Here is a 27,208-nt window from a genome sequence, read left to right on the forward strand (position 1 = left end):
TCTGGCTTTTAGCCACAGAATAGCACAGTCCACCATTTCAAAAGTTGTCGTGGATGTATGCGCTGCAATTTGCAGCACTTGAAAGGACCAATACTTAAAGGTGTACTTAGTTATTTTTCCAAGTTTTGAATATACGCTATATAAGTGCTGCTCAGTTTTTCAGTCCTCTTCTATCGCACTGGGCGAAACTGCACGGACTTTGTTGTCAATCACTGTCAGTTTCTCTGTTCTGGCATGCTGAAATAAGAGATGCAATCAAAACAAACGTGAACTCTCGTAAGCTAAGGCATTACAGTACAAATGGAAAATAACAGTGTGGTGGTACATGCATATTACTCAGAAAGAAACGATTGCTGACATATCTTATTATGATGCAGTGAGTCACATGTACACCTTTCCTCGGTGTATGCCTGAATTAAGATGCTTAATGCCTCTTTGCTCCATTTCGTTTCTAGAATATGAAGTAATCAATAGAAATAATGCTTTCAGGAACAGCTAGTTCAAAAGAAAGGCTACGGGCAAAAAAAAAGAAAGTTTTTTCCTATGCTTTTATGCAAACCTACTTACTTAAAAAAACTTGGAAAATCCCCAACATGAAAATCTGAAATGAGCTACTAGCCACCAAGCAGTATGCAAATAACAAGCAGAAAACACTGCGGCAGCCTCTTCTGCATATGCGCCGATTGAAGGCAGTTTAGAACTGCTCCCTATTCCGGCGCACAGATAACGTGTGCTCTTATTTTTGTAGTTTCATCTGTTCTACCGCTAGATGGCTGTCGTGCTAGACCAGTACCGTTCATGGTGGATCGTTGTGTGATAGCGGCTTTGCAATTTTGGTGAAGTTCATAGCAGTCTTCTTGACATTTTCTGGAGCAGATTCATGTTATAGAGAATTATTAATATATATTTTTATGTGTAGGTTTCATGAAGTGCTAATTTGATTCCAGTTTAAAGCATAACTTGCTTTGTGTTAGCATAGTTTGTGGTTTATGTGGAATATTAGTGTATTGATAAAAAATTGTATAAATGTGGTGCTATGGTCAATGGTGGCTTAAACACTGCTGGTTCCTTTTAAGGTGAGAAAACCAGCATTCCATCACCATATGGGCTATGCCTGATAGCTCTCCATCAGCATTCGGGAGGACGACGGTTTAATCCCGCGTCCGGCCATCCTGATTTAGGTTTTCCGTGATTTCCCTAAATCGCTCCAGGCAAATGCCGGGATGGTTCCTTTGAAAGGGCACGGCCGACTTCCTTCCCCATCCTTCCCTAATCCGATGAGACCGATGACCTCACTGTCTGGTCTCCTTCCCCAGACAACCCAACCCCAACCCTCGCCATCAGCAGTCATGGGTGGGTTTCTTTACCACAAGTTCCCAAGCCTAATAAGGGTTTCTTCAACCAGGATACCAAGCCTGGTGATACATTTGTCAGTGGCCAATGCTAGAAGTAATCTCTCTTTGAATCCTAAGCTTATGTTTACTTCAAGCTGCTTGAATCTCTTAGGGGTTTAATTAACTTGCTGTAGAAATTCTTGAGGAAAACTGTACTGCGAGCTAGATCTCACTAATGGGAAGGTTTGAGTAGAGTTGTTAAGACAAAACCAAAATATTACACATTTCGAATATGACTGTCTCAAATTATTGGACCCACAAAAAAGAGAAAACGTTCTTTTTATTGGATTCCTTATTCCATTTCACTTATTACAAAAATTCTGTAGGGCTAAACGCTGTAGGAATGTCTTTTAAAAAAATCTACTTATTTGCGAAACTGCATATTGGGACCTCGTTGTCTTACACAATTGTAGAACATCCAGTTTTTAGGTGGTGTAGAACATGGTCTTTCTAATGGAAATGGTGTAAGAGAATTTGAAGAAGCTTTTTTTTATCCTGCCAAAGATAGCCATTTTTAGAAAAATTGTCAACTTTGCCTTTAATATGTAAATTATTGGAAAGCAGTAGGTGAATGAAATTTTATACTCTAAGTATGTTCAGTATGTTATTTCGTACAAAGTTGATCCTGCAGTTAGCTCTGGAGATATAAAAATCTGCACTTCCCATTTTTTTCTGAGTATCTATTGTTTTGGTGGACTTTGCTTCAAATTATCCATATGAAAATTGCCTAGGAATTCTTTTTTGTTGTTTTGCTTAAGAAAGTGTGAAAAGCTGTACAAGATAGCCTAGTTTATTTTCTTTCAAGAAAATTTTGCCGGAGACATTATGTTTCAAAGTTGCCGAAAACTCACGGGTGCACTGTTGGTAGCTACACCCTGGTGTCAAATGGATGACTGCACACTGAGGCGACTGAAGTTACGGGTTAAAAATTGCACATGCACAGATGGGGGTAGTATCGCGTACATAATGTATAAAAGAGTAGTACATTGGCAGAGCTGTCATTTGTACCCATGTGATTCATACGAAAAGGCTTCTGATGCGATTATGATCGCATGATGGGAATTAACAGAATGTGAATGTTGAATGGTAGGTGGAGCTAGACACATCGGACATTCTGTTTTGGAAATGATTAGGGAATTCAATATTCAGAGATTCACTGCATCAAGAGTGTGCCAAGAATACCAAATTTCAGGCATTACCTCTCACTACCAATAATGCAGTGGCAGACGACCTTCACTTAACGACCGAGAGCAGTGGTTTTGGAGTAGTTGTCATTGCTAAAAGACAATCAGCAGTGTATGACTTAACCACAGAAATTGACATAGGAAGCACAACGAATATATCCATTAGGACAGTGCAGCGATATTTGGCATTAATGGGCTATGGCAACAGATAGCTGACAAGAGTGCCTTTGCTAACAACACGACATAGTCTGCAGTGCCTCTCGTGGGCTTGTGAGCATATTATTTGTACTCTGGCTGACTGGAAAACTGTGGGCTGAATAAGGTATTGTGAAAGCTGATGGTGCCTCCATAATGGTGTTGGCTGTGTTTACACGGAATGAACTGGGTCTTCTGATCCAACTAAACCAATCATTGACTGGAGACAGCTATGTTTGGCTACATGAAGACCATTTACAGTAAACAACAAATAAATCCCTTCAAAAGTTTATTGGACATACTTCAAGAGGTGAGTTTGAGCACAAAATATGCACCAGCAACACTTCCACAGTTATGGACAGCTATAGAGGCAGCATCGCTTAGTATTTCTGCAGGGGTCTTCCAACGACTTGTTGAGTCAATGCCATGTCGAGGTGCTGCACTACACCGGGCAAAAGGAGGCCTGTCATGATATTAGGAGATATACCATGACTTTCGTCACCATAGCTTATCTCTGAAGTATTAAATCGGTGGAAGTAAAACTTCGCCAATGTTTAGGGACAGAAAAAAATCTTTTATGTTATGGCCAAAGTTGGTGTTATTTTTTGCCATCATTAGTGTTATTTTTGCCAAATTTAGTGTTATTTTTCCTAATTATGATGTTTTTTGCCAAATCCGATGCCTTTTTAAAATTGGTGATGGTTTCTTTGCCAAATTTGGTGCTGTTTTTGTTGTCACATCAAAGTTTGTAACTCTGGAAATTTACTCAATCACCAATTTCAAAAAACTGATGATTTTGCATTACTTTCTATGTTATCTTTTTCTATAAATTTTTGTATCCCTACCTGTGTTCATTGGGAACATGTGAATGTTCACACAAAATTTCAGCAAGATCTGTGACGGTCATGTGGAAACTTATTCTTAAATTAGACCACTCGGCATGGAACGGCCCAGCTCAACAATGAAGTTTACTTTATACAGCATTCTCCTTTTTTGTAATAAGAAGAACACTATTGTTGAGTCCATATTTGTAAATAATTTGCCTATGTGATTTTTGAATCTGTTATTTAGTACCATGTGTTCACATACTTCCTTCTTTTTTGCAAATTTTTGGGAATATGAACAATGTTATATTTCTGTGCTCTGATTTCAGACATGAGAAAAATATGATAACTGTAGTGGACAAAAAGGACCAGAAGTACCGTATAAACATCAAGATGCAGAATCCAATGATGCAACTGCGCAAAATTGTGAATCATCCATATCTTGTGCAGCAGCCACTACTGCCTGATGGAGCAGTAAGGATAGATGAAACTATGGTGGATAAATCTGGAAAAATGCTTGTCCTTGATGCACTGTTGCCACGTTTGAAAGCTCAAGGGCACAAGGTAATTTTAATTTGCTGGAACACATCAACAGAGTAAATCATATTGCGCTAGGAGCTGAAACATCAATATACTTATTTATCCAATTATAAAATGAGGTTTTTCCGCAAATTCATCATTTTAAAAACATGAGGTCATGTTACAATCGCAGATTAAACTGTTGTTGTGGAGGCAACATTTGTACATTTTTCAATAGAGTTTATAGTTGTCTTACATTACAGATGAAGTTTTGGCTATTTAGGTCACATGCAGTTTGATTTCGAAGAATTTGGAAGGGCAAGGCCAAGTAAACAATTATCTCGTTTTCAGATAGGCTCAAGATTTTGCAATACTCAAGTGTTCCCTACACTTGATATTTGACTTGCACGGCACTTGTGCAAGAGATATGCGAGCAACTATGAAGTAGCCACAGTAACAGTCTATTCCTCTGTTTAAAATTTGACAGTTTTGTGAAAGACAGGAGGAAATAGCATTAAATTCTATCATCTTACACACTCTTGTTGTATTTGAGCAAGTTTTCAATAAAAGTTCTCATGCATTTTTGGGTACCAAATACAAACATTAATGTACCTTTTTAACTAAAAGTAACATCCAAAGGTGAAAATGACTACAAAAACATTACTTGATTCTGAACCCAGTTCAGTATTTTATGTGATTATGAGAGACTGTAATAATTCCCTAAGTGAGTTGCCAAATGAGAAATTTGGTTGATGTTCGCATCTAATATCACATAAAAATGGTACCAGCTTTTTATCAGCCTCTCAACACGATGGTAACATTCAGCTGAAACAAGAAGAAAATTAATTCAGAATGAAGTGTCTAACAAATGAAGTAAATCATGTTAAACTGATGGTGATTGATACTGATTAAACTGTGGCAAAAGGGAGAAAACATTACTGTTCCTTGACATCGTACCAACTCTTGCATCATGTGATAAAAGAAAAGGAAGCTAGTTGATAAAAGTGGTGTTTCTTCCACCTCACGTTACCTCCTTATTACAGCCCATGGATCAGTGTGTTATTGAGACTTTCAGACAGAAAAAGGAGGGAGCAGAAAGTCTGTTCAGAAATCATAAAAATATTGATTTGAAAGATCCGTCCTACATGTTCGTAGCAGCATGGAATGGTGTAAAGGAACAAAATTTGAAAAAAGCTAGGAATAGAATTTTGGAAATGGAGGAAAGTTCTCAAAGTGTAGTTGAAAACAACTAACAGAATAAATTTTTGTAGGACACACACACACCTGTTCTGTAACATGTTCAGGATGGAAGTTGCTATACAGTACCTCGGTTTTGAGATCTTAGAACCTTCATTAGTTGTATCTGAATTCTACTATTACTAGTAGTAGTAGTACATCATGTCCGTAACCCAACAACTAATAGGCAAATGAGTGGGCTCAGACCCCCTGAAACTGTTGTAGTGTATAAGTTTGTTCTGTCGTGAAAGACTTTAGTCAATAAAGTATTTTACAACTGTGGCGGATCTGTTTACCATGAACGTGTAAGAGATTTTCTTGCCATATCTCTCTAGCTGAGACTATGTACAAAACTAATAAATATAAAAGAAATGTTGAGTGACATTATAACCTAATTCTAATTCTTAAGAATAAATACGTTCCAAGAAAAGCAAATTCTGGGCCTTAATTATTGAATGACTCGCACATATTTGCCCTTCCACAGACACTGGGTGACGTGGGTAATGTATGCCAAATATGTTCTATTCATACTGTTTGTGTGCTCTTAGAAGTATGTACCACAGGGAGCTCATCCATCAGTTCTGTCTGCTAAATCACATTTGTACTATTCTTCAAAAGGAAAGAGGGAGTCAACTTAAGTTTCCTGTCCACCTTGCTTGTATATTCTGTTTGTGCTCATTTAGTTTATTCACGTATTTTAACAGGAATGATTTTCGAATTGTAGCTAATATCCAAGCAATATAAGATTAGTTCAGATTGGTAGCACAGCAGTTGTCCTCCATGTTCACTTTCTGAATAAGACATTAAATACTAATTGTCTTTCAAGGAAACACTTAACACAAGGAATGTAGTGGTATGCTAGCTACTGTTACGGAGAAACAAGTGAGAAACAAAACCATTTGAATCTATACCTGTCCAACTAGAGTTAAGATACCTAATTCACAAAAAAGTTGGGATGATGATTTTTTTTGACCAAATGTAGCTGTTTACGAAACCAGTTCAGATATTTGGAAAGTTTGTGCTTCTCAAAAGTGATTGGTCACACCTAAATGTAGTAGAACAACATTCATAGATTAAGAACATTAATTTGTCATATTCTGCTTAATATTTAATATTAGTTCCTTACTTCATGATATAACTTTTAATTAAAAAGTTTCTTCGACTTTCGTGATACTGTTACCTGAACATTCAATTCAAAATCTCAGCACTTAAATTGAAGAACTGCTTAATTTATCTTAAAAAATTTAAGCTTTTTATAAATTAGCCTCTGTAAGGGTTAGAGCCTTAGTGGAGTAACAATTCCTTTAGGTTCAATATGTAACTTGCTACCAACTGCGAATCACAAGTAAGTGCTGCTATTTTAAAGAAATCCTCAACAAGTTTTGTGTAATATTTGCTGTTTTTCTTACAGTCAAGTGTAGAACTTTATTAAGTTGTGCAGCTGTAAGTTATTTGTAAGCTGATTACAAACATTCCTGAATGGAATTTGTGGGATCATTATTCATGATGAGTTGTGACAGTGACCTAAATGTGATGGAATGCATGCAACATTTGTGCTGTGCCACATCTGTTATATTAAATGTGCATCTGGAAGACTATGACATAACAACTAGACTGGGTAATGCTAAGTTCCATGTGTGAATGGCTAGTCTTTACAGTGGATTTTATATGCTTTATACTTTCTTCTTTTTGCCATTTGTTCATTTGAAGTGTGAGAAGATCCACAGTGTAATGTGTTTTTTTGTGGTCTATTGTAGGTGTTACTGTTTTCAACTTTTACGATTATGTTGGATGTTTTGGAAGAATATATGCAAATGAGAGATTATCAGTACAGCAGATTAGATGGTTCCATGCAATACTCTGAGAGAGTGGATAACATTCAGCACTTTAGCCACAGTGAGGATACTTTCATTTTTCTCATCTCAACACGTGCAGGTGGTCTGGGACTGAATCTCACAACAGCTGATACTGTCATTATATATGACAGTGACTGGGTAAGCAGAGTTCAGAATTTAAATAAAGTTGATCTACAGTTAATTTAGTTTTAGATGTATCAGCAGGGAAGGGATGGTGCTTTGCACTTTAGCCTAAAAGAATTGTTTGAAGGTACTTTGATTAATTTACTGCATTTCATAGTTCATTTTCTGAGATACGATGCTCAAATTGTAACTGCTAGTACAATTTTCTTGTTGAAACTAATGTCACTGTGTACAAAGTTTTTTAAGTATATGTTCATGGTCTTGGGCAATAAAGAGCAGTAATCACACTTTCGGCACTCTTTCCTTCATTCCATTTCACATTTGTACTTCAATAAAGTTGATAAGTAGTTGAACAACATTTCAATGTTGCCATGTTCATTATCAATACAAAGCTTTAATCACAACTGCCGACTGTGTTCTGAAATAGCATGTCAATGGAATTAATGTAAGATATGATTTTCCTGAATTTGAAACCTGAGTCAAGCCATGTTGTTAGGACATGTAACAGGTTTTACATCAGAGGACTGAGTAAAATATTGTAAAGGTTGGGACATGACCCCTACTGTGGCGGATGAATTGGCTGCTGACAAGTCAGGATGGAGGGCAATTTCCCTGCCTGGATGCGGATGGCAGAGCTTGTGCTTACTGGAATCAATCTTGGGATGCAAGCAGAGCTCACAGTTTGCATTATCATGATTCCAAAAGTTGTCATTTGGTTTTGACCCAGGTGAAGGGTCTCAACCAAAGGCTGCATCAGTTGTGTGACAGTCTTGGCTGCAGATTTCTTGACTTGCATTACAGAATGGAGAATTGTAGGATGCCCCTTGTTAGGCCAGGGGTGCATTATCCTAAGGAGGGAGCTAATTGGGTAGCAGAGTGCTTGTAGAGTTTACTTGAGTTTCCTGGGCTGGGCAGTATTTTGTCATCTGATGAAAACTTCTCAATTGATACACAGGGAGTGAAAACTGTCCATGTACAAAGTAAAGATACACCCCCCCCCCCCCCCCCAAATAAAGTTGTCGCATTCAAATTATTTTTGGAACCAAATGCTGGCTGAAACCCAAAGTAGAAACTTTGGAAATACTTAGAGAGGCTTAGAATGAATATAAAAAAGACAAATTAGACACATATAAAAGGTGGGTGGGGGGTTCATTGCAGTCAACAAAAATACTATCTTTATGAAGGTCAAAATTGAGCCTGTGAAGTTACCTGTACACAAGTATTAGACCTAGGTGAACACAAGGTAATTATTGGCCATTTTTACCAGCCACCTAATTCTGCCATGTCAGTTCTAGAATAATGAGAAGTATCTGCATTCTGTAGCTCAGAAATATGCAGATCATGTAGTAGAAGTTAGAGACGGCTTTAACCTACTGAATATAGACTGGAATGTCTATGGATTCATTTCAGGTGTTACGAATTGGCAGTCTTCTGAAGTTCTTTGAACACTTTTTGTAAAAACTTTCATGAGCTGCTAGCTAGACAGCCCACAAACAATGGAAATATTTTAGACCTTGCAGCTGCAAACGGGTCTGACATTATTGACAGTGCCGGTATAGACAGGGGTTAGTGATTATGATGTCATCGTAGAGACAATGGTTACTAAAGTCAATAAACCCATCAAGAAGGCTAGGGGAGTATTTTTGCTAGAAAGAACACATAAGCAGCTGTTATCATCCAACTTGGGCAATGAATGTACATAATTTAGCTCCAATATGATGGATGTAGAGGACAGTTGACAAGTGTAAACTGATTTTATATCGCTGTAGAGAAGTATGTGCTGAGTAAGTTTATTAAGGATGGCAAATACCCATTGTGGTTTAATAACAAAATTTGAAAATTATTGAGGAAGCAGAGACCTCTTGCACTCAGTTCAAAAAAGAACGCAAATGACGCTGCAAAAATTAGTGGAAATTTGTGTGTCTGTAAACTGATAGATACGCGTAGCATGCAACATCCACTGTCCTACCTTAGCAAAAGACCTTACCAAAAATCCGAGAAGATTCTGATGCTATGAAAACTAGAGCTGGTCAAAGGCTTCTATCCAGTCACTAATTGCCCCATTTGGTTTGGCAATAGAAGACAGGTATAGGAAAGCTGAAGTTTTAAATTTCACATTTAAGAAATAAGTCATGCAGGAGGATCACATGAACTTACTGTCGTTGGACCATCACACAAAGTCCTGTACGTATAACATTGTAATAGACATTCTTGGTGTAGAGAAGCAACTGAAAGAGTTGAAAACAAATAAGTTGCCTGGTGTGGGTCGAACCCCAGTTAGGTTTTACAGAGAGTATTCTATGGCTTTGATCTTTTATTTAACATGCATTTATTGCAAATCTCTTGCCCAGCGCAAAGTTGCAAATGGCTGAAAAAAGGTCTTTAACATAGCTTCACTGCAGAATTCTTGAATATATTCTCTGAAACCCAGCTTGTGCTTTCCTCACAGTATCCTGCGAACCACGGATTATAGATTTCCAGAAAGCATTTTACACAGTGCCCCAATGCAGACGAGAGTGGCTCAATACTTCTTTTATAAAACCCAGTAAAATGTCCTGGGCGGCAGGTGTTCATCAGAGACAAGGTTAACGTCAGATGTGCTCCAGGGAAGCATGATGGGACCACTCTTGTAGTCCATACATGTAAATGCTCTGACAGAATGAGGAGCAATGTGCAGCTGTTTGCTGATGCTGTGGTATATGGGAAGGTATTGTTGTTGAGTGACTGCAGGAGGATGCAAGATGACTTGGACAACATTTCTGGTTAGTGTGATGAATAGCAGCTTGCCTGAAAAGTAGAAAAATGTTCATTAATGTATTTGAGTACCAAAAAAAAATCCATATTGTTTGAATACAGAATTAGTAGTGTGCTGCTTGACACTGCCACATAGATTAAATATCTAAGTGTAATGTTGCAGAGCAGTATGAAATGAAACGATCATGTAAGCACAGTAGTAGAGAATGCAAATGATGGACTTGGCTTTATTGGGAGAGTTTTAGGAAAGTGTAGGTCATCTGTAAAGAAAACTGCATACAGAACACTTAGGTGATCCATTCTTGAGTACTGCTAGGGTATTTGGAATACTAACCATGTCAAATTAAAGCAAGACACCGAAGCTATTCAGAGGAGTGCTGCTAGATTTGTTGTTTGTAGGTCCAGTCAAAACATGTCTAGTAACAGGAATGTTTTGTGAACTCAAATGGGATTCGGTGGAGGGAAGAGGATGTTCTTTTCGGGAAACACTATTGAGAAAATTTATTGAATTCGGGCACAAAGAAATTACAGACATTAGCTGTGAGTGGTCTTGGATTGAAATTAAGGGTTAAAGTTGAAAATTTGTAACAGATCGCGATTTGAACATGGGTCTCCCGCATACTAGGCAGATGTTCCGACCAGGAAGCCATTTGGACACAGTGGTCATCGCAGCTGCACGGACTACACTAGCACCCTTCAAATCCCAGTCTGATAGGAATTTTCAACTTTCCTCATTGACCTCAGGCAGTGCCCGCTCACGCACCAGATAGTGTCTTGTGGTGTGTGTGTGTGTGTGTGTGTGTGTGTGTGTGTGTGTGTGTGTGTGTGTGTACAGGGTGGAGAAAAATTGTCACAAAAATTTTAACCCTGGATAACTGGTGGTAGTAGGAACTGAAATTACTGACGATGTGTAGATCGACAACGCACCATTTTTAAACTATGGAATCTCGGTGCCACGCGCTCCAATAGGCCGTGGGATTGTCCTGTTGTCATTCTTCGATTGACGAGCAGCACTATGGTTGTCGATTCACATGTACAAAGGTCCCTCGCGTTGTCGCTGCCCCAACTTGATACGCACAAGTGTCTAATAGGTGTTGCTGTTTGTCTCATCTCACGTCAGAGGCATTCACATGTAAGCTTTGCTTCGGAGGACACACGTCACCTGCAATTTAGTCATACAGTAAGCATGGCGACACAGTATTCGTTTGAAGAACAATGAGGTATTGTTTTTGTTTATGGACTATCTGACAGTAATGCGCATGAAGCTAGACGGTTGGATGAGGAATGGTACCCAGCAAGATGCCGCCCACACCTGCAAACTTTTACAGCAATTCACCAGTGACTTGGCAAAACAGGCTTGTTAGCGGAATATCATGGTGATTCTGGAAGACCTCAAACACAACGGGATGCTTCATTTGAAGAGACTGTTCTTAAGTGCTTCGAGGAAGCACCTACGACAAGTACTCGATTGGGTGGACACGATATGGGGGTCACTCATCGGTTAGTTTGGGAGGTTTTGAGGGATGATGGCCAGCATCCATTTAGTTGCCTTCCTGTTAAAGACCTAAATCTTGTGGCGGAGTATGAACACAGGCTAGGGTTTTGCCGGTGGTTTGCAAGATATCTCAACTTCCCCACCATTGTGTTGTTTATCGGTGAGTACACCTACCATTGGGATGACCTTTACAACACTTGAAACATTCGTTACTGGGCAAGGGGAAACCCTCAGGTCACGTACGTCCACAGACACCAGGAACAATTTTCGCTCAATATTTGGGCGGGCATTGTGGGTGACCATCTCATTGGGCCAGTCTGTCTACCTCCTCGACTTACCAGGGCAAATTACCTACACTTTTTGCAAGAAAATCTACCCGTCCTGCTGGAAGGTGCTAAGGCTACGCATGTGGTTGCTGCATGATGGGGTACACACATTCATGCCACCAGACTTTTTCCTGTGGGATTCTTCAAGGTTCTAGTTCACCCAACCTTACGCAAACCACCTAGAAACGAAGTGAAATCTACATCTACATCTACATCTACATCCATACCCCGCAAGCCACCTGACTGTGTGTGGCGGAGGGTACCTTGAGTACCTCTATCGGTTCTCCCTTCAATTCCAGTCTCATATTGTTCGTGGAAAGAAGGATTGTCGGTATGCCTCTGTGTGGGCTCTAATCTCTCTGATCTTATCCTCATGGTCTCTTCGCGAGATATATGTTGGAGGGAGCAATATACTGCTTGACTCCTTGGTGAAGGTATGTTCTCGGAACTTCAACAAAAGCCCGTACCGAGCTACTGAGTCTCTCTCCTGCAGAGTCTTCCACTGGAGTTTATCTATCATCTCTGTAATGCTTTCCTGATTACTAAATGATCCTGTAACGAAGCACGCTGCTCTCAGTTGGATCTTCTCCCTCTCTTGTATCAACCCTATCTGGTACGGATCCCACACTGCTGAGCAGTATTCAGGCAGTGGGCGAGCAAGCATACTGTAACCTACTTCCTTTGTTTTCAGATTGCATTTCCTTAGGATTCTTCCAGTGAATGAATCACATTAAATATGCCGCCAATCACATCAGGACAATGCCAAGAATCTTTAAAAGAGTTCAGCAAAACACCGTTTGATGTTACCAAACTTATGTTATGTCAGGGGGTTGCCAGTTTGACCTTCTGCTTTAAGGGGAGTTGGAATGCCCTATCCCGAAAATTTTAAATTTAGTGACTTTGCTTCCCTGTATTTCAGAAACCACTGTGGCCATTGCCATAAAATATCCACAGGACATTAAACTATATGTTCTGAGTCTACTGAACTACAATAATTGCGTTTCAGCCACTGCTTCTGGAAATAAAATTTTTTAATTACACGGTTAAAATTTTGTGTACTTTTTGTATGTTATTCTAAATAATTTTAATTATACATAACATTATGTTCTTCTTTTAGTTCAGTAGACTCGGGATATGTATGTTATTGCTCCCTGAAAATTTGAATACCGTACTCGAAATTTTTTCTGAGATTTAGGGAAAAATGCAACAGAAAATGTAAATTTTCAGGAATGGCTTCTAAAGTTCCAAAATACTGTAACTCACTTAATATATGCTTAATTTTTTATTTTTAGTCACTCAGAAGCACCCTGCACCATACTGTGTATCATCATCTTGATCTTATCAAGTTTTTTCTTCTTTTCTTTCTGGACTCATCAGTGGCCAACTGTGCTGCATACTCTGCTTTGTCAATGTGAACCTTGTCCATCTGTTCTCTGATGCAGTTTGTTGCAGGATTAATTCCCTTATGCTGTAGCACTTTCACCCTACCAATGTTGCCATCATAAAAAGCAATGACAACATCACTGACACCCCCCCCCCTCCCCACTTTAGTGTCTTCATTCCAACAAAAACATTTTTTGGTAAGCAAGTCCCTATAAGATTATTGAACGATTCATTGGGATTTTGTGTCTGACCATGTAGACACTTCTTCAGTAATTCAGGATTTGCCAAGTCTCTATAAATAGGTTTTATGATATTGATGACAGCTGCTGGGATGGAATGGTTATGGCTGTATGAACTGTATGAATTGTTTTAGTGCTGGGCATTGTGGTAATTGCACCATGAATCGGGTCCAGGAGGGCAAATGTGGTGTACTGCTTTTTCATCAGTTGACAGTCTGTGGAAGAAGGTAGCCCATACCGCCTGCTTCATTTTCAACAGATGCTCAGTATTATTTCTAATGGCCATCCCATAATACTGCTGTTGATAATCAGTCATTTTGTCTGTCAGCCTGCCTCTTATGGTTTTACCATCAGAAAGTTTCTTGTCTCTAAAACTTTGTTTCAACTTCCTCAACCTAGTGCCCATCCTCTTCTGGAGATGACCAACACATTCCAGTTTTTTGATAATCTTATCACCATAAGGCTGAGACTACACTGTTATATGCTTGTGAGTCTCCATCATCTAAGAACTTAGTGTAACACACTCCCCTTTCATTCACAGATCGACTACAAATTTCAATACCTGCAAAGGCCTCCATGCCAACTCCTGTTCCTTCACAATTTCTGTCACAGATATACCCTTCTTCATTCCCTGATCTACACTTATAACAATGTTTGGTTAAAATTTGGAAATCTATTACCTTTTCAGTATCCACACGGGTCACCATAGCAACAGAATTCTTAGAACCGTAGCCGTGCTTAAGTGCCATCAAAAGCTACTGTTATGTCAGTCATCCCATCATTTATTTCAAAAGCTTCATTTGCAGCACCCTTCATTGGCTCACATGCAACAGATTCCACAGCAGCCCCAATAAATCCTGTACACTTATCAATTTTGCAAGGTGGACGTGGCATATTCATCACGGCACACATTGTTTCTGCTGCAGTGTGTCCTTTTCCAATAGCTTTCAACCCATAAAACCACCTAACATTTACTTCAAAATAATTATCTTTACACTTATCAGAATTCCAAAATGAATGAGTATAATTACAACTGGCACAATTAATGATAAGTTTTCTGGCTAGTCCATTTGATACCTCAATGTCTTCATGTAAATTAACTGGCCCTCCACATATTTTAAAATATACACATTCACCTAATACCCTTGTTGTTGATGATGACGATGAAGTCCAATACTCCATAACAGAGCGTAGGGGACAATACGGGAGACCCGCATTGCCGTACTACGCAAGGTACTAGTGGAGGTGGTTTGCCCTTGCCTTCCTCCGGCCATAATGGGGATGAATGATGATGATGAAGACGACACAACACTACCCAGTCATCTCGAGGCAGGCGAAAATCCGTGATCCCGCTGGGAATCGAACCCGGGACCCCGTGTTCGGGAAGCGAGAACGCTACCGCGAGACCACGAGCTGCGGAACACCCTTATGAGGATCTGTAAATCTATGAGAATATAACATAACTTACCATTTACATCACTTTCGTTTTGAGAAAACTGTGTATCACAACATTTTATTTTAATCTTCGAAGCACTAATGGGTGTTTCTCTAGATACTGATAAGTTTGCATGTATTTCATTGTCTGCAACTTCACACGCCACTTGTTGAACACAGTGTTTCCCTTTATTTGAAAATCTATTACCATGAAACCCACGTTTCTTAAAAACACTTCATTTTGCCGTCATACTTTTTGAGAGATTTACCAGTCTATTCATCACTTTTCCTTGGAAAAAAGGTTAGTACTTAGACGTACAATACGTGTTTATACTATGAAACAATGTGATACTGTTTTTGACAGTGCTACCAATACAAACATGTAATTGAACCTTTACAACACAGCAATCCACAGCCTTCTGTATAAAAAATGAACGATTTTATTAGATCTTCAAGTAATGCATGTAAAAACTTTAACATTTTCAACCAATGTAGATTATATTTAAAACAAATAAAATAAAATATTTCCCATGTGAGTTTATAAGTGATATATATTTATCATTTTATTCAGAAAATTGCAAATTTTATAATCAGGTAAAAACCTGAAAATGTGGAAAAAAAATTCCCATTTTAATTCCCCTTAAGTAAACAATGTCATAGCTACAAAAATGGCCCTTTTTAGGGCCGACACAATTTGTAAAAGACATTCTGTACGCTAACTAACAGCTGTTGACAAGTTAGTACTTGGTACATCTTATAAAGAAATTACAGTGGATGTGTGGAGATCCCGGCGGATTCGCCCTCAGAGTGGAAGGCTAGCACGCTACCACCGAGCATGCGGGCTGACTTGGATTCACTGCGATCTCCGGCAAGCAAAGCATTCGTGGTCATGTGTTGTCCAGAGCATCTGGCAACAGCACAATCCCACGGTCAATCGGAGTGTGTGGCACCAAGTGTCCGTAATTTAAAAATTATGCGTTGTCAACCTGCACAACATTAATAATTTTGGTTCCTCCTGGCATCAGCTATCCAAGCTTAAAATTTCACGTGACAATTTTTCTCCACACTGCACTGATGGGGTGGTAGCTGGAGAAAAGGTTGTTGTCCTATGTGATGTTGTCTGCCATGGTTGTGTGGCATGCAAATTTTAGCAATTGTCCACAAGGAAAGCAGCACAAGCTGGTGCTGGCAGTTGCTGGCATCAGTGCGATGCCAAGACCTGTCACAAGGCGGTGTGCTTCTGGTGAGTGAAGACAGAGGCAGGTGGCAGCTCCTCATTGCTCAGCTACTTTTGGCCTCAGGGTACAATGTACTGTGAGATAAGGTCTTTAAACCCTGGTGTCCAAAGATGAATATTGAAGATAATGGCGTGTGCTGCCCATCCTTTACTGCTCCCCCATGTGATGCTCAGCAAAAGTGTAGGCCCACACAGGACAGAGAATAGCAACAGTGTAGCTGGGCAACTAGCTGCCCCAGGCTGTTACTCACCAGGAAGACTTTTACCAGCAGAAGGAAGTCACCCAGTGGCTGACCTATCTGTTTGACAGTACCAAGTTGATTCCATAACGAATTTAGTTCAGGAATTTAGCACAGGCAGAAGCCTGCAGGTACTAGTGGTATAGTCTGTGGATGGGAGGTGGCTGCTTCATCCTGTACTGCAAGTGTCTGTCTCTAGTTATCACCTGGCATAGACTGTCACACAGCTTATCACACACACCAGAATACTGCTGCACATAGTGAATGTATGAGAGTGAGGGTCTAAACTAGGTGGGATGTGTGTGAGTCAGGCTGCCTAGGGTTTTCGCCTGTGCCAACACTTCAGCCTGGAAAGTTCAACAGGCTTGGAGTACCAAGTTGTAACTGTTTGGTAATGATGACTTCATTTGTCCTGGTTTTCGTCACCAGTCACCTCTTCCAGTTACACTGCCACAGATGTTAGGTGTCCCAACTTCAGCTTTTAGAGGTGGGAATTTAGGGAGACAGGACCTGGATAAACCTACTAAACCAGAGGTTGTACAGTGTTACAGGGAGCATAAGGGAACAATTGACAGGAATGGGGGAAGAAAATACAGTAGAAGAAGAATGTGTAGCTTTGAGCAACGAAGTAGTGAAGGCTGCAGAGGATCAAGTAGATAAAAAGACAAGGGCTTGTAGAAATCCATGGGTAAAAGAAGAAATTTTGAATTTAATTGATGAAAGGAGAAAATACAAAAATGCAGTAAATGAAGCAGATAAAAAGGAATACAAACGCCTCAGAAATGAGATCGACAGGAAGTGCAAAATGGCTAAGTAGGGATGGCTAGATGACAAATGTAAGGATGTGGAGGCTTATCTCACTATGCGTAAGATAGATACTGCCTAGAGGAAAATTAAAGAGACCATTGGAGAAAGAGAACCGCTCGTATGAATATCAAGAGCTCAGATGGAAACCCAGTTCTAAGCAAAGAAGGGAAAGCAGAAAGGTGGAAGGAGTATATAGATTATAGAGGGTCTATACAAGGGCGATGTACTTGAGGACAATATTATGGAAATGGAAGAGAATGTAGATGAAGATGAAATGGGGGATATGATACTGCGTGAGAGTTGACAGAGCACTGGAAGACCTGAGTCAAAACAAGGCCCCGGGAGTGTACAACATTCCATTAGAATTACTGACAGCCTTGGGAGAGCCAGTCCAGACAAAACTCTACCATCTGGTGAGCAAGATGTATGAGACAGGCGAAATACCCTCGGACTTCAAGAAGAATATAATAATTCCAATCCCAAAGAAAGCAGATGTTGACAGATCTGAAAATTACCGAACTATCAGTGTAATAAGTCGCAGCTGCAAAATACTAATGCAAATTCTTTACAGACGAATGGAAAAACTGGTAGAAGCCACCCTCGGGGAAGATCAGTTCGGATTCCGTAGAAATATTGGAACACATGAGACAATACTTGACTCTATGACTTATCTTAGAAGCTAGTTTAAGGAAAGGCAAACCTACGTTTCTAGGATTTGTAGACTTAGAGAAAGCTTTTGACATTGTTGACTGGAATACTCTCATTCAAATTCTGAAGGTAGCAGGGGTAAAATATAGGGAGCGAAAGGCTATATAAGAGTCGAGGGGGCATGAAATGGAAGCAGTGGTTGGGAAGGGAGTGAGACAGGGTTGTAGCCTCTCCCATGTTATTCAGTCTGTATATTGAGCAAGCAGTAAAGAAAACAAAAGAAAAATTCGGAGTAGCTATTAAAATCCATGGAGAAGAAATAAAAACTTCGAGGTTCGCCGATGACAATGCAATTCTGTCAGAGACAGCAAAGGACTTGGAAGAGCAGTTGAACAGAATGGGCAGTGCCTTGAAAGGAGGATATAAGATGAAAATCAACAAACGCAAAATGAGAATAATGGAATGTAATTGAATTAAATTGGCTGATTCTGAGGGAATTAGATTAGGAAATGAGACACTTAAAGTAGTAAATGAGTTTTGCTATTTGGGGAGCAAAATAACTGGTGTTGTTCGAAGTAGAGAGGATATAAAATGTAGACTGGCAATGGGAAGAAAAGCGTTTCGGAAGAGAAGTCTGTTACCATCGAGTATAGATTTAAGTGTCAGGAAGTCTCTTCTGAAAGTATTTGTATGGAATGTAGCCATGTATGGAAGTGAAACATGGACGATAAATAGTTTGGACAAGAAGAGAACAGAAGCTTTTGAAATGTGGTGCTACAGAAGAATGCTGAAGATCAGATGGGTAGATCAGATAACTAATGAGCAGGTATTGAATAGAATTGGGGAGAAGAGGAGTTTGTGGCATAACTTGACTAGAAGAAGGGATCGGTTGGTAGGACATGTACTGGAGCATCAAGGGATCATCAATTTAGTATTGGAGGCAAAAATCATTGTGGGAGACCATGAGATGAATGCACTAAGCAGATTCAGAAGGATGTAGGTTGTGGTAGGTACTGGGAGATGAAGAAGCTTCACAGGATAGAGTAGCATGGAGAGCTGCATCAAACCAGTCTCAGGACTGAAGACCACAACAACAGCACCAGCAGCTGCATGTATTACTGCAAATGGATACCATTCTGAACGCTTGTCAACTAATGAAATTCTTTATTTTCATTACATTACATTAATTCTTGTTCCATAGATTATGAAAACGACATTTTGTAATGATGTGGAATGTGTCAGTTTAACATAAGTTTTCTTCACACAGTATAATTTTTTTACAGTTACTGCCTCATATCTAAAAATTCATCTATTGACTGGAAGGAGTTGTCATTCAGAAATTCTTTTAATTTGTTTTTAAATGTTGGTTGACTATCTGTTAGACTTTTAATGCTATTTGGCAAGCGACCAGAGATTTTTGTGGCAGCATAATTTACTCCTTTCTGTGCCAAAGTCAGATTTAACCCAGCATAGTGAAGATTGTCCTTTCTTCTAGTGTTGTAGCTAAGCACTTAGCTATTATTTTTGCATTGGGATGCGTTATTAAATAAAAAATTTCATAAGGAAATAGATGTATTGTGAAAGTACTGTGAGTATCCGGAGTTTCTTAAATACGAGGGCCGTTCAGAAAGTAACCTCCGGTTGATTTAAAAAAATACACCAAGTTAAATAAAAATATTTTAATATATACATCTTGCAACTACATCTTTGCACTATTTTTCTACATAGTCTCCATAGCGATTGAGGCACTTATCGTATCTCTTCACAAGCTTTGAAATTTCTTCTGCATAAAAATCACCCGCTTGTGCCTGGAGCCAGCCTGTGACCGCATCTTTGAGCTCTTCGTCGTCATCAAACCGCTGTGACCCGAGCCATTTCTTCAAATGCATGAAGAGGTGATAATCACTTGGCGCCAGGTCTGGGCTGTAAGGTGGATGGTTGATAACGTCCCACTTGAAGTACTCAAGAAGGGCCGTTGTTCTGCGAGCAGAGTGAGGACAGGCGCTATCGTGCAAAAAAACGATACCGGAAGTCAGCATACCACGGCGTTTGTTCTGTATAGCCCGTCGTAACTTTTTTATTGCTTCACAGTACATGTCTTGATTAATGGTCGTACCACGTTCCATGAATTCAACCAACAACACCCCTTTGGCATCCCAAAACACCGTTGCCATCAGTTTTCTGGCAGAAAAATCTTGCGAGGCTTTTCTTGGTTTGGTAGGCGAATTTGAATGTGCCCACATCTTTGATTGTGCCCACATCTTTGATTGTTCTTTTGTCTCAGGGTTCACGTACTTAATCCAGGTTTCGTCACCGGTCACGATTCTGTTTAACAATGGTTCTCCTTCGTCCTCATAACGTGACAGAAAGTCTAATGCAGAGGCCATTCTTTGAGTTTTGTGGTGGTCGGTAAGAATTTTGGGCACCCATCGTGCACAGAACTTACGGTAACCCAATCTTGCTGTCACTATCTCGTACAAGAGAGTCTTAGAAATCTGTGGAAAACCAGTAGACAACTCCGACATTGAGAAACGTCGATTTTCACGAACTTTTGCATCAACTGTCTGAACGAGTTCGTCAATCACCAATGATGGTCTACCACTCCTCTCTTCATCATGAACGTTTTCTCGTCCACTTTTAAATAAACGTACCCATTCACGGACAACTCCTTCACTCATAACTCTTGGTCCGTACACGGCACAAAGCTCACGATGAATAGCTGCTGCAGAATATCCTTTGGCTGTAAAAAACCTTATGACAGCACGCACTTCACATTTGGCGGGGTTTTCTATTGCAGCACACATTTCAAACTGCCACAAAAACTAAACTAGCGCAGGTACGATGTTCACTCGACCACGGCTTGATGCCGACTGACCTGTTGAGTGCGTGAACGCACAGATGACGTCGCTCCCCCCCCCACAACCTGCACTGTGACCAATCGGAGGTTACTTTCTGAACTGCCCTCGTAAATGTCTGCAAGGTGACCTTTGGTGGTCTCTAGCTATTATTTTGATTGCTGTCTTTTGTGCAATGAATTATTTTTCTCTTAATGTTGAATTACCCCAAAATATGATGCCATATGAAAGCAGTAAATGACAATGGGCATAGTAGCCCAATTCACTAATACGTTTATCACCAAAATTTGCAATAACCCTAATAGCATAGGTAGCTGAACCTAACTGATTCAGCAGATCATCAGTGTGTTTCTTCCAATTCATTTTCTGATCAATGCGCACACCCAGAAATTTGGAAAATCCTGCCTTAGCAACAGACTTCTGTTCATAGTCTATATTTACCAATGTTATGCCATTTATTGCACGGAATGGTATGTACTGGTTTCTCAAAATTTAGTGAGAGTCCATTTCCAGAGAACCACTTAATAATTTTCAGAAAGACATTATTTAAAATTTCCTTTGCTGATTCTGGTTCGTTGGGTGTGATTACTACCCTTGCATCATCAGCCAAAAGAGCTAGCTTTGCACCTTCATAAATATAGAGTGGCAAGTCGTTCAGATATATTAAGAACAATAAGGGACCTAAGACTGAACACTGTGGCACTCCATTCATGATACCTCCCCAGTTAGAGGACTCTACTGATTTTTACAGACTATATGTACTGTTAATTTCAACCTTCTGCATTTTTCCAGTTAAGTATGAACTAAACCGTTTGTGCACTGCCCCACGCAAACCACAATATTTAAGCTTATGTAGAAGAATTTCATGATTCACACAGTCACAAGCCATTGAGAAATCACAAAATGTCGCAATGGGTGATGTTCGTTTATTCGGAGCGTTTCATATTCGATCAAGGAAAGCATATACAGCCGTTTCTGTTGAGAAGCCTTTCTGAAAACCAAATTGGCATTTTGTTAGTACATCATTTTTACAAATGTGTGAAGCAACTCTTGAATACATTACTTTTTGAAGAATTTTGGATAAAGCTGTCAGAAGTGAGGTAGGGTGGTAGTTGTTAGCATCAGACCTATCTCCCCGCCCCCCCCCCCCCCCCCCCTTACCCCCTTAGTGGTTTGACAATAGCATATTTCAGTTTGTCTTGAAAAATGCCCTGTTTCACTGAGCTACTACATATGTGACTGAGAATCTTACTTATCTGTTGGGAACAAGCATTTAGTCCTCTGTTGGAAATGCAATCAATTCCATTTACTTTTGAGCGATTTATTACTTTCCTAATTTCAGTTGGAGAGGTGAGTTGAATTTCAGTTCTAGCAAACTGCAAAGGTATTGCCTCTTCTGTACACAGCCTTGTGTTTTCCATTGAATAGCTGGATCCTGTTTTCTTTGTAACACTTAAAAAAGATTATTAAGGGTTCTACTTCTGAACTTTTGTTAACAAATTTTTCATTGAGTTTGATAGAAATACAGTGTTTCCCTTTTAACGATATTCCAAATTGTTTTAATTTTATTGTCAGAGGTGCTAATCTCAGACATAATGCACATACTTCTGGACTACTTCGTAACTTTTCTTAACACAGTGTAGTGTAGTAGGTTTTATAATGTTTCATGGCTGTGATCTCAGTTTATTGTTGTAGTTGTGATTTCATCTAAGTATGTATTGTAGAGTTTTGCATGTATCCTGGATTGAGAGGTAAGAATCAATGCCAAAATACATTCATTTGGAGCTCTAAGTTAACACTAAAAGTGTTCAACAATACACCTTCTGAAAGTAAAGGGTTCTTAAATTGAAATCTTTTGTGGGAGTAACAACAAATTTATATTTCAGTAATGATGGTTGGTAACTTAAATGAAAAGTGTGAAAGACATGAGATAAAAATAAAGTTTTTCTTCATCCTGCGTTTTTTGCACAGCTCATTTAACTGGTGTTTCCTTGCAAAGGATTGACTATGTTACATTTTGATAAAAAGTATTGTCTCAAAATGCATTGCCATATGATGTCTGTTCAAAAAATTCTGTAACATTCGTAATTTTGCGCCATTGGTGTGTTAGAGCGAAATGCGATTGGCATTCCTGCACATACCTGTGTTTAATGTGTAGCTACTGGAAGTTTCATTGTTGTATGTCTGTCAGTTATTGTTCAGTGCTGTATTGAGTAGAACGTTGTGTTGCATAGTTTGCGAATATCGAGATGGCAGGGTTAGAGGAGCAATGTGTCTGCATTAAATTTTGCGTGAACGTCAAGAAAACCTTTAGAGACACATGAAAATATGCAGGATGCCTATGGTGATGAGTGTGTAAGTTATACCTGGTGTTATGAATGGTTCACATGTTTAAAAAATGGAAGGAACGTCAACGAAATTGTGCGTGCCAATCAAAGACTGACTATCCAAGATATTGCAGAAGAATGTAGCATTTCAGTTGGATCGTGGCATGATATCCTGTGAGAGAAATGGCCTGAAATGTGGTGGGACAGTTCATGGCTCTTCAATCACGATAACGCACCTCCACATTCATCCCCATTGGTGCGTACTATTGCACAAAAAGCAAAATGACTGTGCTGCCGCATCTTTCGTACTCTCGAGACCTGGACCCTGCGGACTTTTCTTTTACATCCGAAGTTGAAAACCACATTGAAAGGACAAAGATTAGCAACAATAGATGAGATAAAAGAAAATTCACAGAAGGCATATCACATGACCCAAGAAGAGACATAGCAAGACTGCTTCTGGAAGTGGAAATGGCATTTGGAGCAGTGTATCAACTGTGGAAGAGAGTTTTCAAAGGAGACCATGCGCAGTTAGTAAAAGATAAGCACAAAAAAAATTTGTAGATAAAGTTCCAGAATTTTTTGAACAGGCTTCATATTGTACATTGAAAAGCATGGCTGCAAATTTCTAGGTACCATGTGTAATAGGGTGGCTCAGGTTGCATCCCGTGATGCTGCTATTCTTATGGTCTGTATGGAGTAGTGTAATGTTACCTGCACATGTAAAGTTAAGTTCAGTATGTTTCTTTATACTTCTACTGTTAAGCTCAGAATCCTCCATTTATTCACTTGATGTTTATTTAGTTTACGAAATTACAAATCTGTCATTTAATAATGTTAGTGTTATAGTTACCAGCTTAAACGATGATGGGCACAGTTGTTTATTGAATAATGTTGTTTATAGAACCCACAAGCTGACCTACAGGCCCAAGACAGATGCCACCGCATAGGACAAACAAAGCCAGTTGTTGTTTATAGGCTAGTAACAACAGCGTCTATTGATGAAAAAATTGTCTCATTAGCTGAGGCAAAGAGAAAACTGGAAAGGATGGTCATTCATAAAGGTAAGCAGCTAAAATAAATAAATTATCCATTTTATATGGAACTTATTTCTAATTCACGAGTAACCAAAACTGGTACACATTCCATATTTATATGTATTAAAAGTTGGCATAAGTGACTTGGATAACTTTTCATTTAATGTTGGTAAACCTACACAATACTGGTTAGTCTTCACTATTATCCCAGCTGTATTTTTAACACATTTAGAATAATATGCAATCAGTCATAATTTGTATTAAGTAAGCCAACAAATCATTTGGGGGGGGGGGGGGGGGGATATGAAGGTTTTTCTCAGTAAGTGTTCAAATTTGTGAAATCATGATGCAACATACACTAATATTTTTTCTTTTTGATGTTGAATTGTTTATTTCTGTCTTCAAGCAGAGCTGTTAACTACGACATTATTTAAATTTCTAGGAAAATTCAAAGGAAATGTAGAGCAGAAAGCAGAGGTTGTGGATCTAGAGGAACTGAAGAACTTGTTGCATTCTTCTGACGAGAGAAAAGTGGTTCATTCAGAAGGATCTGGTGAGTTATTAGATTACCATATTTATTTATTCATAGGAGAGGTCCATGTTTCTGTCTTTCAAGTGACTTTTTCATCTATGTACTTATATGTTACCATAGCCGGTCGTAACACAACTAATCATAAACTTGGGCCTGCTTTCTCTTGTGTGTGTGTCTGTGATTACAATGCCTGACAAAAGAGTGAAGCACGTTGAAGGGAAGGAGAAACACATTGAAATTTCATGGGCTGAGAGAATATGTGATATTTCAGTGAGTCAAATTTACAAAGAACTTCGAAGTAAGAGTCCATTTATCAGTATGACTTTACTCTGCCTCTAACCTGGAGATACGCACCGATTTGGTTGGGAAGGTACCACCCATATTCTATCAGGGACAGATCTTTGGCTGTTGATGAGCATGGGAGTGCCTTAACATCATGTAGACAGTTCGTAGAGACTCGTACTGTGAATGGATGAGCATTGTCCTTCTGAAAATGGCACCATGAAACTGTCACATGAGAGAGAACACTTGAAGATGTAGGATGTCTGTGATGAACTGTTGTGCTGTCAGAGTTCCCTCAATCACTGATGCTGATAAGCTTACTGTTTAGTGTCCCTAACCCACACTCAATCAGTACCAGGTGATTGAAGCTGTACCCAGTGATTTGCCACGCCATGGTGCCAGGAGCAACACCATTCTGTTTCATCAGAACAGTAGAAGAACGGGACCTCTCTCCAAGTCGCTGCCATACTTCTTGACACTGGTTATCTGGTAGTACAGAACTGCGATTAATCACTGAATGCCATGCGACATGATACATCAGCAGTCCTTGTTTCCCGATCACAGCATCACTCCAAATGCAGTCGTTTCTCGTGGTGTTAAAGCCTACACATGGGACAGTAATTCCATAGTCTAGCTTCTGCCAGTCTCTGACCAGTCTGCATCTATGTCTTCATACATATTTCTAGAGCCACTGTATGGGGGCATCAGTCTACATCTGTACCAGCATACATACTCCACAAGCTACCATACGGTGCATTGTTGCAGGAACCTTGTATCCCTACTACTCATATCCTTTTGTGTACTACTATCAGTTAGAAAGAGGGAAAAATGATTGTTTATATGCTTCCCTATGAGCCCTAATTTCTCTTATCTTCATGCTGATTGAATCTTGTGGTAACAAATCTAGTGGCCTACCTCCAAATTTTTTTAATGTCTTCTGTAATCCAATCTGGTGGGGCTCCCAAAAACTCAACAGGATTTTTGAATGACTCGAACTAGTGTTCTATATGTGGCCTCCTTTATATGTCAACCACACTTTTCCTAAAATTCTCCCAATAAACCCATATGTCAACCAAACTTTCCTAAAGTTCTCCCAATAGACCAAAGTCGACCATTTGCCTTCCATACTACTGTCCCTATGTTATCAGATAAACTCTTTGACCTCTAACATCACAATACAGTAAAATCCAACTTTAATTTTCAACTAGAAGTACTGTCTAAAATACTGTTTTATTTTAAAATAATAAAAAAAGAAACACACTCAAAAGCCATTGTATGGTAAGAAATTGTTACTGTTGGGGAATTTTTAACATCTGTAAATACATTCTTACAGTATTGCACTGACATGCAACTGATTTGTTCTTAGCTGTGTTAAACATGAGTAATCACGCAGTAAAAAATGTTCTGTTCTTAAGCAGATTGAAAAAAAGTCTATCAAGTGTTCTTTTTCTTAGCGGATGACAACCTTCATTTTGCCATGTTAGTCCACCATTTCCTAATTGACAAAATGTTTGTTGGTGTAGATGTAGAACTATGTTTACTGTATTAAAGGGCTATATCAGACCCATTTTAAGCATCTGTCTGTTGCACTCAAGCTTAGGGTCACTGTCTTCTTGTTGTCATTATTCTTTTTGTTCTCATCAATTGTTAGTGTGTCAGTGAGTTAGTCATCAGTTAATTCTACTTCCACCATCCAGTCAATGTCAGCTTTACTGAGCCACTCATTTAGGTCACTGGGCTCAACGTCCGGCTGTAAAGAGAGCGCCACATGTGAACATTTATTTGCTACCTTACTTAAGTTTTACACTCCTCAGTATGCAAGACAAACATTGTCACGAATTTGTTAAACAAATTGGGTGCACAACACTTATTGATCGAGTTAGACACAAGTTATTTCATACTAAAACTGACTCAGCTGTCGCACCTAGCAATAGTCAAATGCATACTGATGCATATCTCAGATGGTAAGTCACTGACAAGCCTAGACCTGACTGAGCAGTTGCCTGCCTACATAAACAAACACTGGAAGTGGGAGGGTTGGACAAAGTGAGTCGGACCATCCGAGGGCAGATTAGCAAGGTTGTACTTTACAAACACATAAGTTTGGCTGAGAAACCCTTACACAGCCCCCATAGAGTCCCGATTTCTCCTCATGTGATTTCCTTATACTTGGAGTCGTGAAGAAAGACATTCATGGTCATCTATTTCCTTTGGACAAAGAGGTTCACACCTGGGTACAATAGTGGTTCTGTAGGCAACTGCAAACATTTTCCCATGAAGGC

The 27,208-nt window shown here is 39.4% G+C and overlaps 1 protein-coding gene across 1 annotated transcript in view; it reads left to right on the top strand.

Annotated features, from left to right (window-relative positions):
- Positions 1-27,208, top strand: part of LOC124802952 (lymphoid-specific helicase-like) — a 149,930-nt gene that overhangs the window by 107,430 nt on the left and 15,292 nt on the right. The window contains 4 exon segments of the mRNA XM_047264041.1: positions 3,927-4,161; positions 7,110-7,346; positions 23,980-24,139; positions 24,555-24,665. Coding sequence (XP_047119997.1) covers positions 3,927-4,161; positions 7,110-7,346; positions 23,980-24,139; positions 24,555-24,665 — 743 coding nt within the window.

The sequence above is a fragment of the Schistocerca piceifrons genome, chromosome 6 (genome assembly GCF_021461385.2).
Source record: "Schistocerca piceifrons isolate TAMUIC-IGC-003096 chromosome 6, iqSchPice1.1, whole genome shotgun sequence".
In the NCBI taxonomy this organism is placed as follows: domain Eukaryota; kingdom Metazoa; phylum Arthropoda; class Insecta; order Orthoptera; family Acrididae; genus Schistocerca; species Schistocerca piceifrons.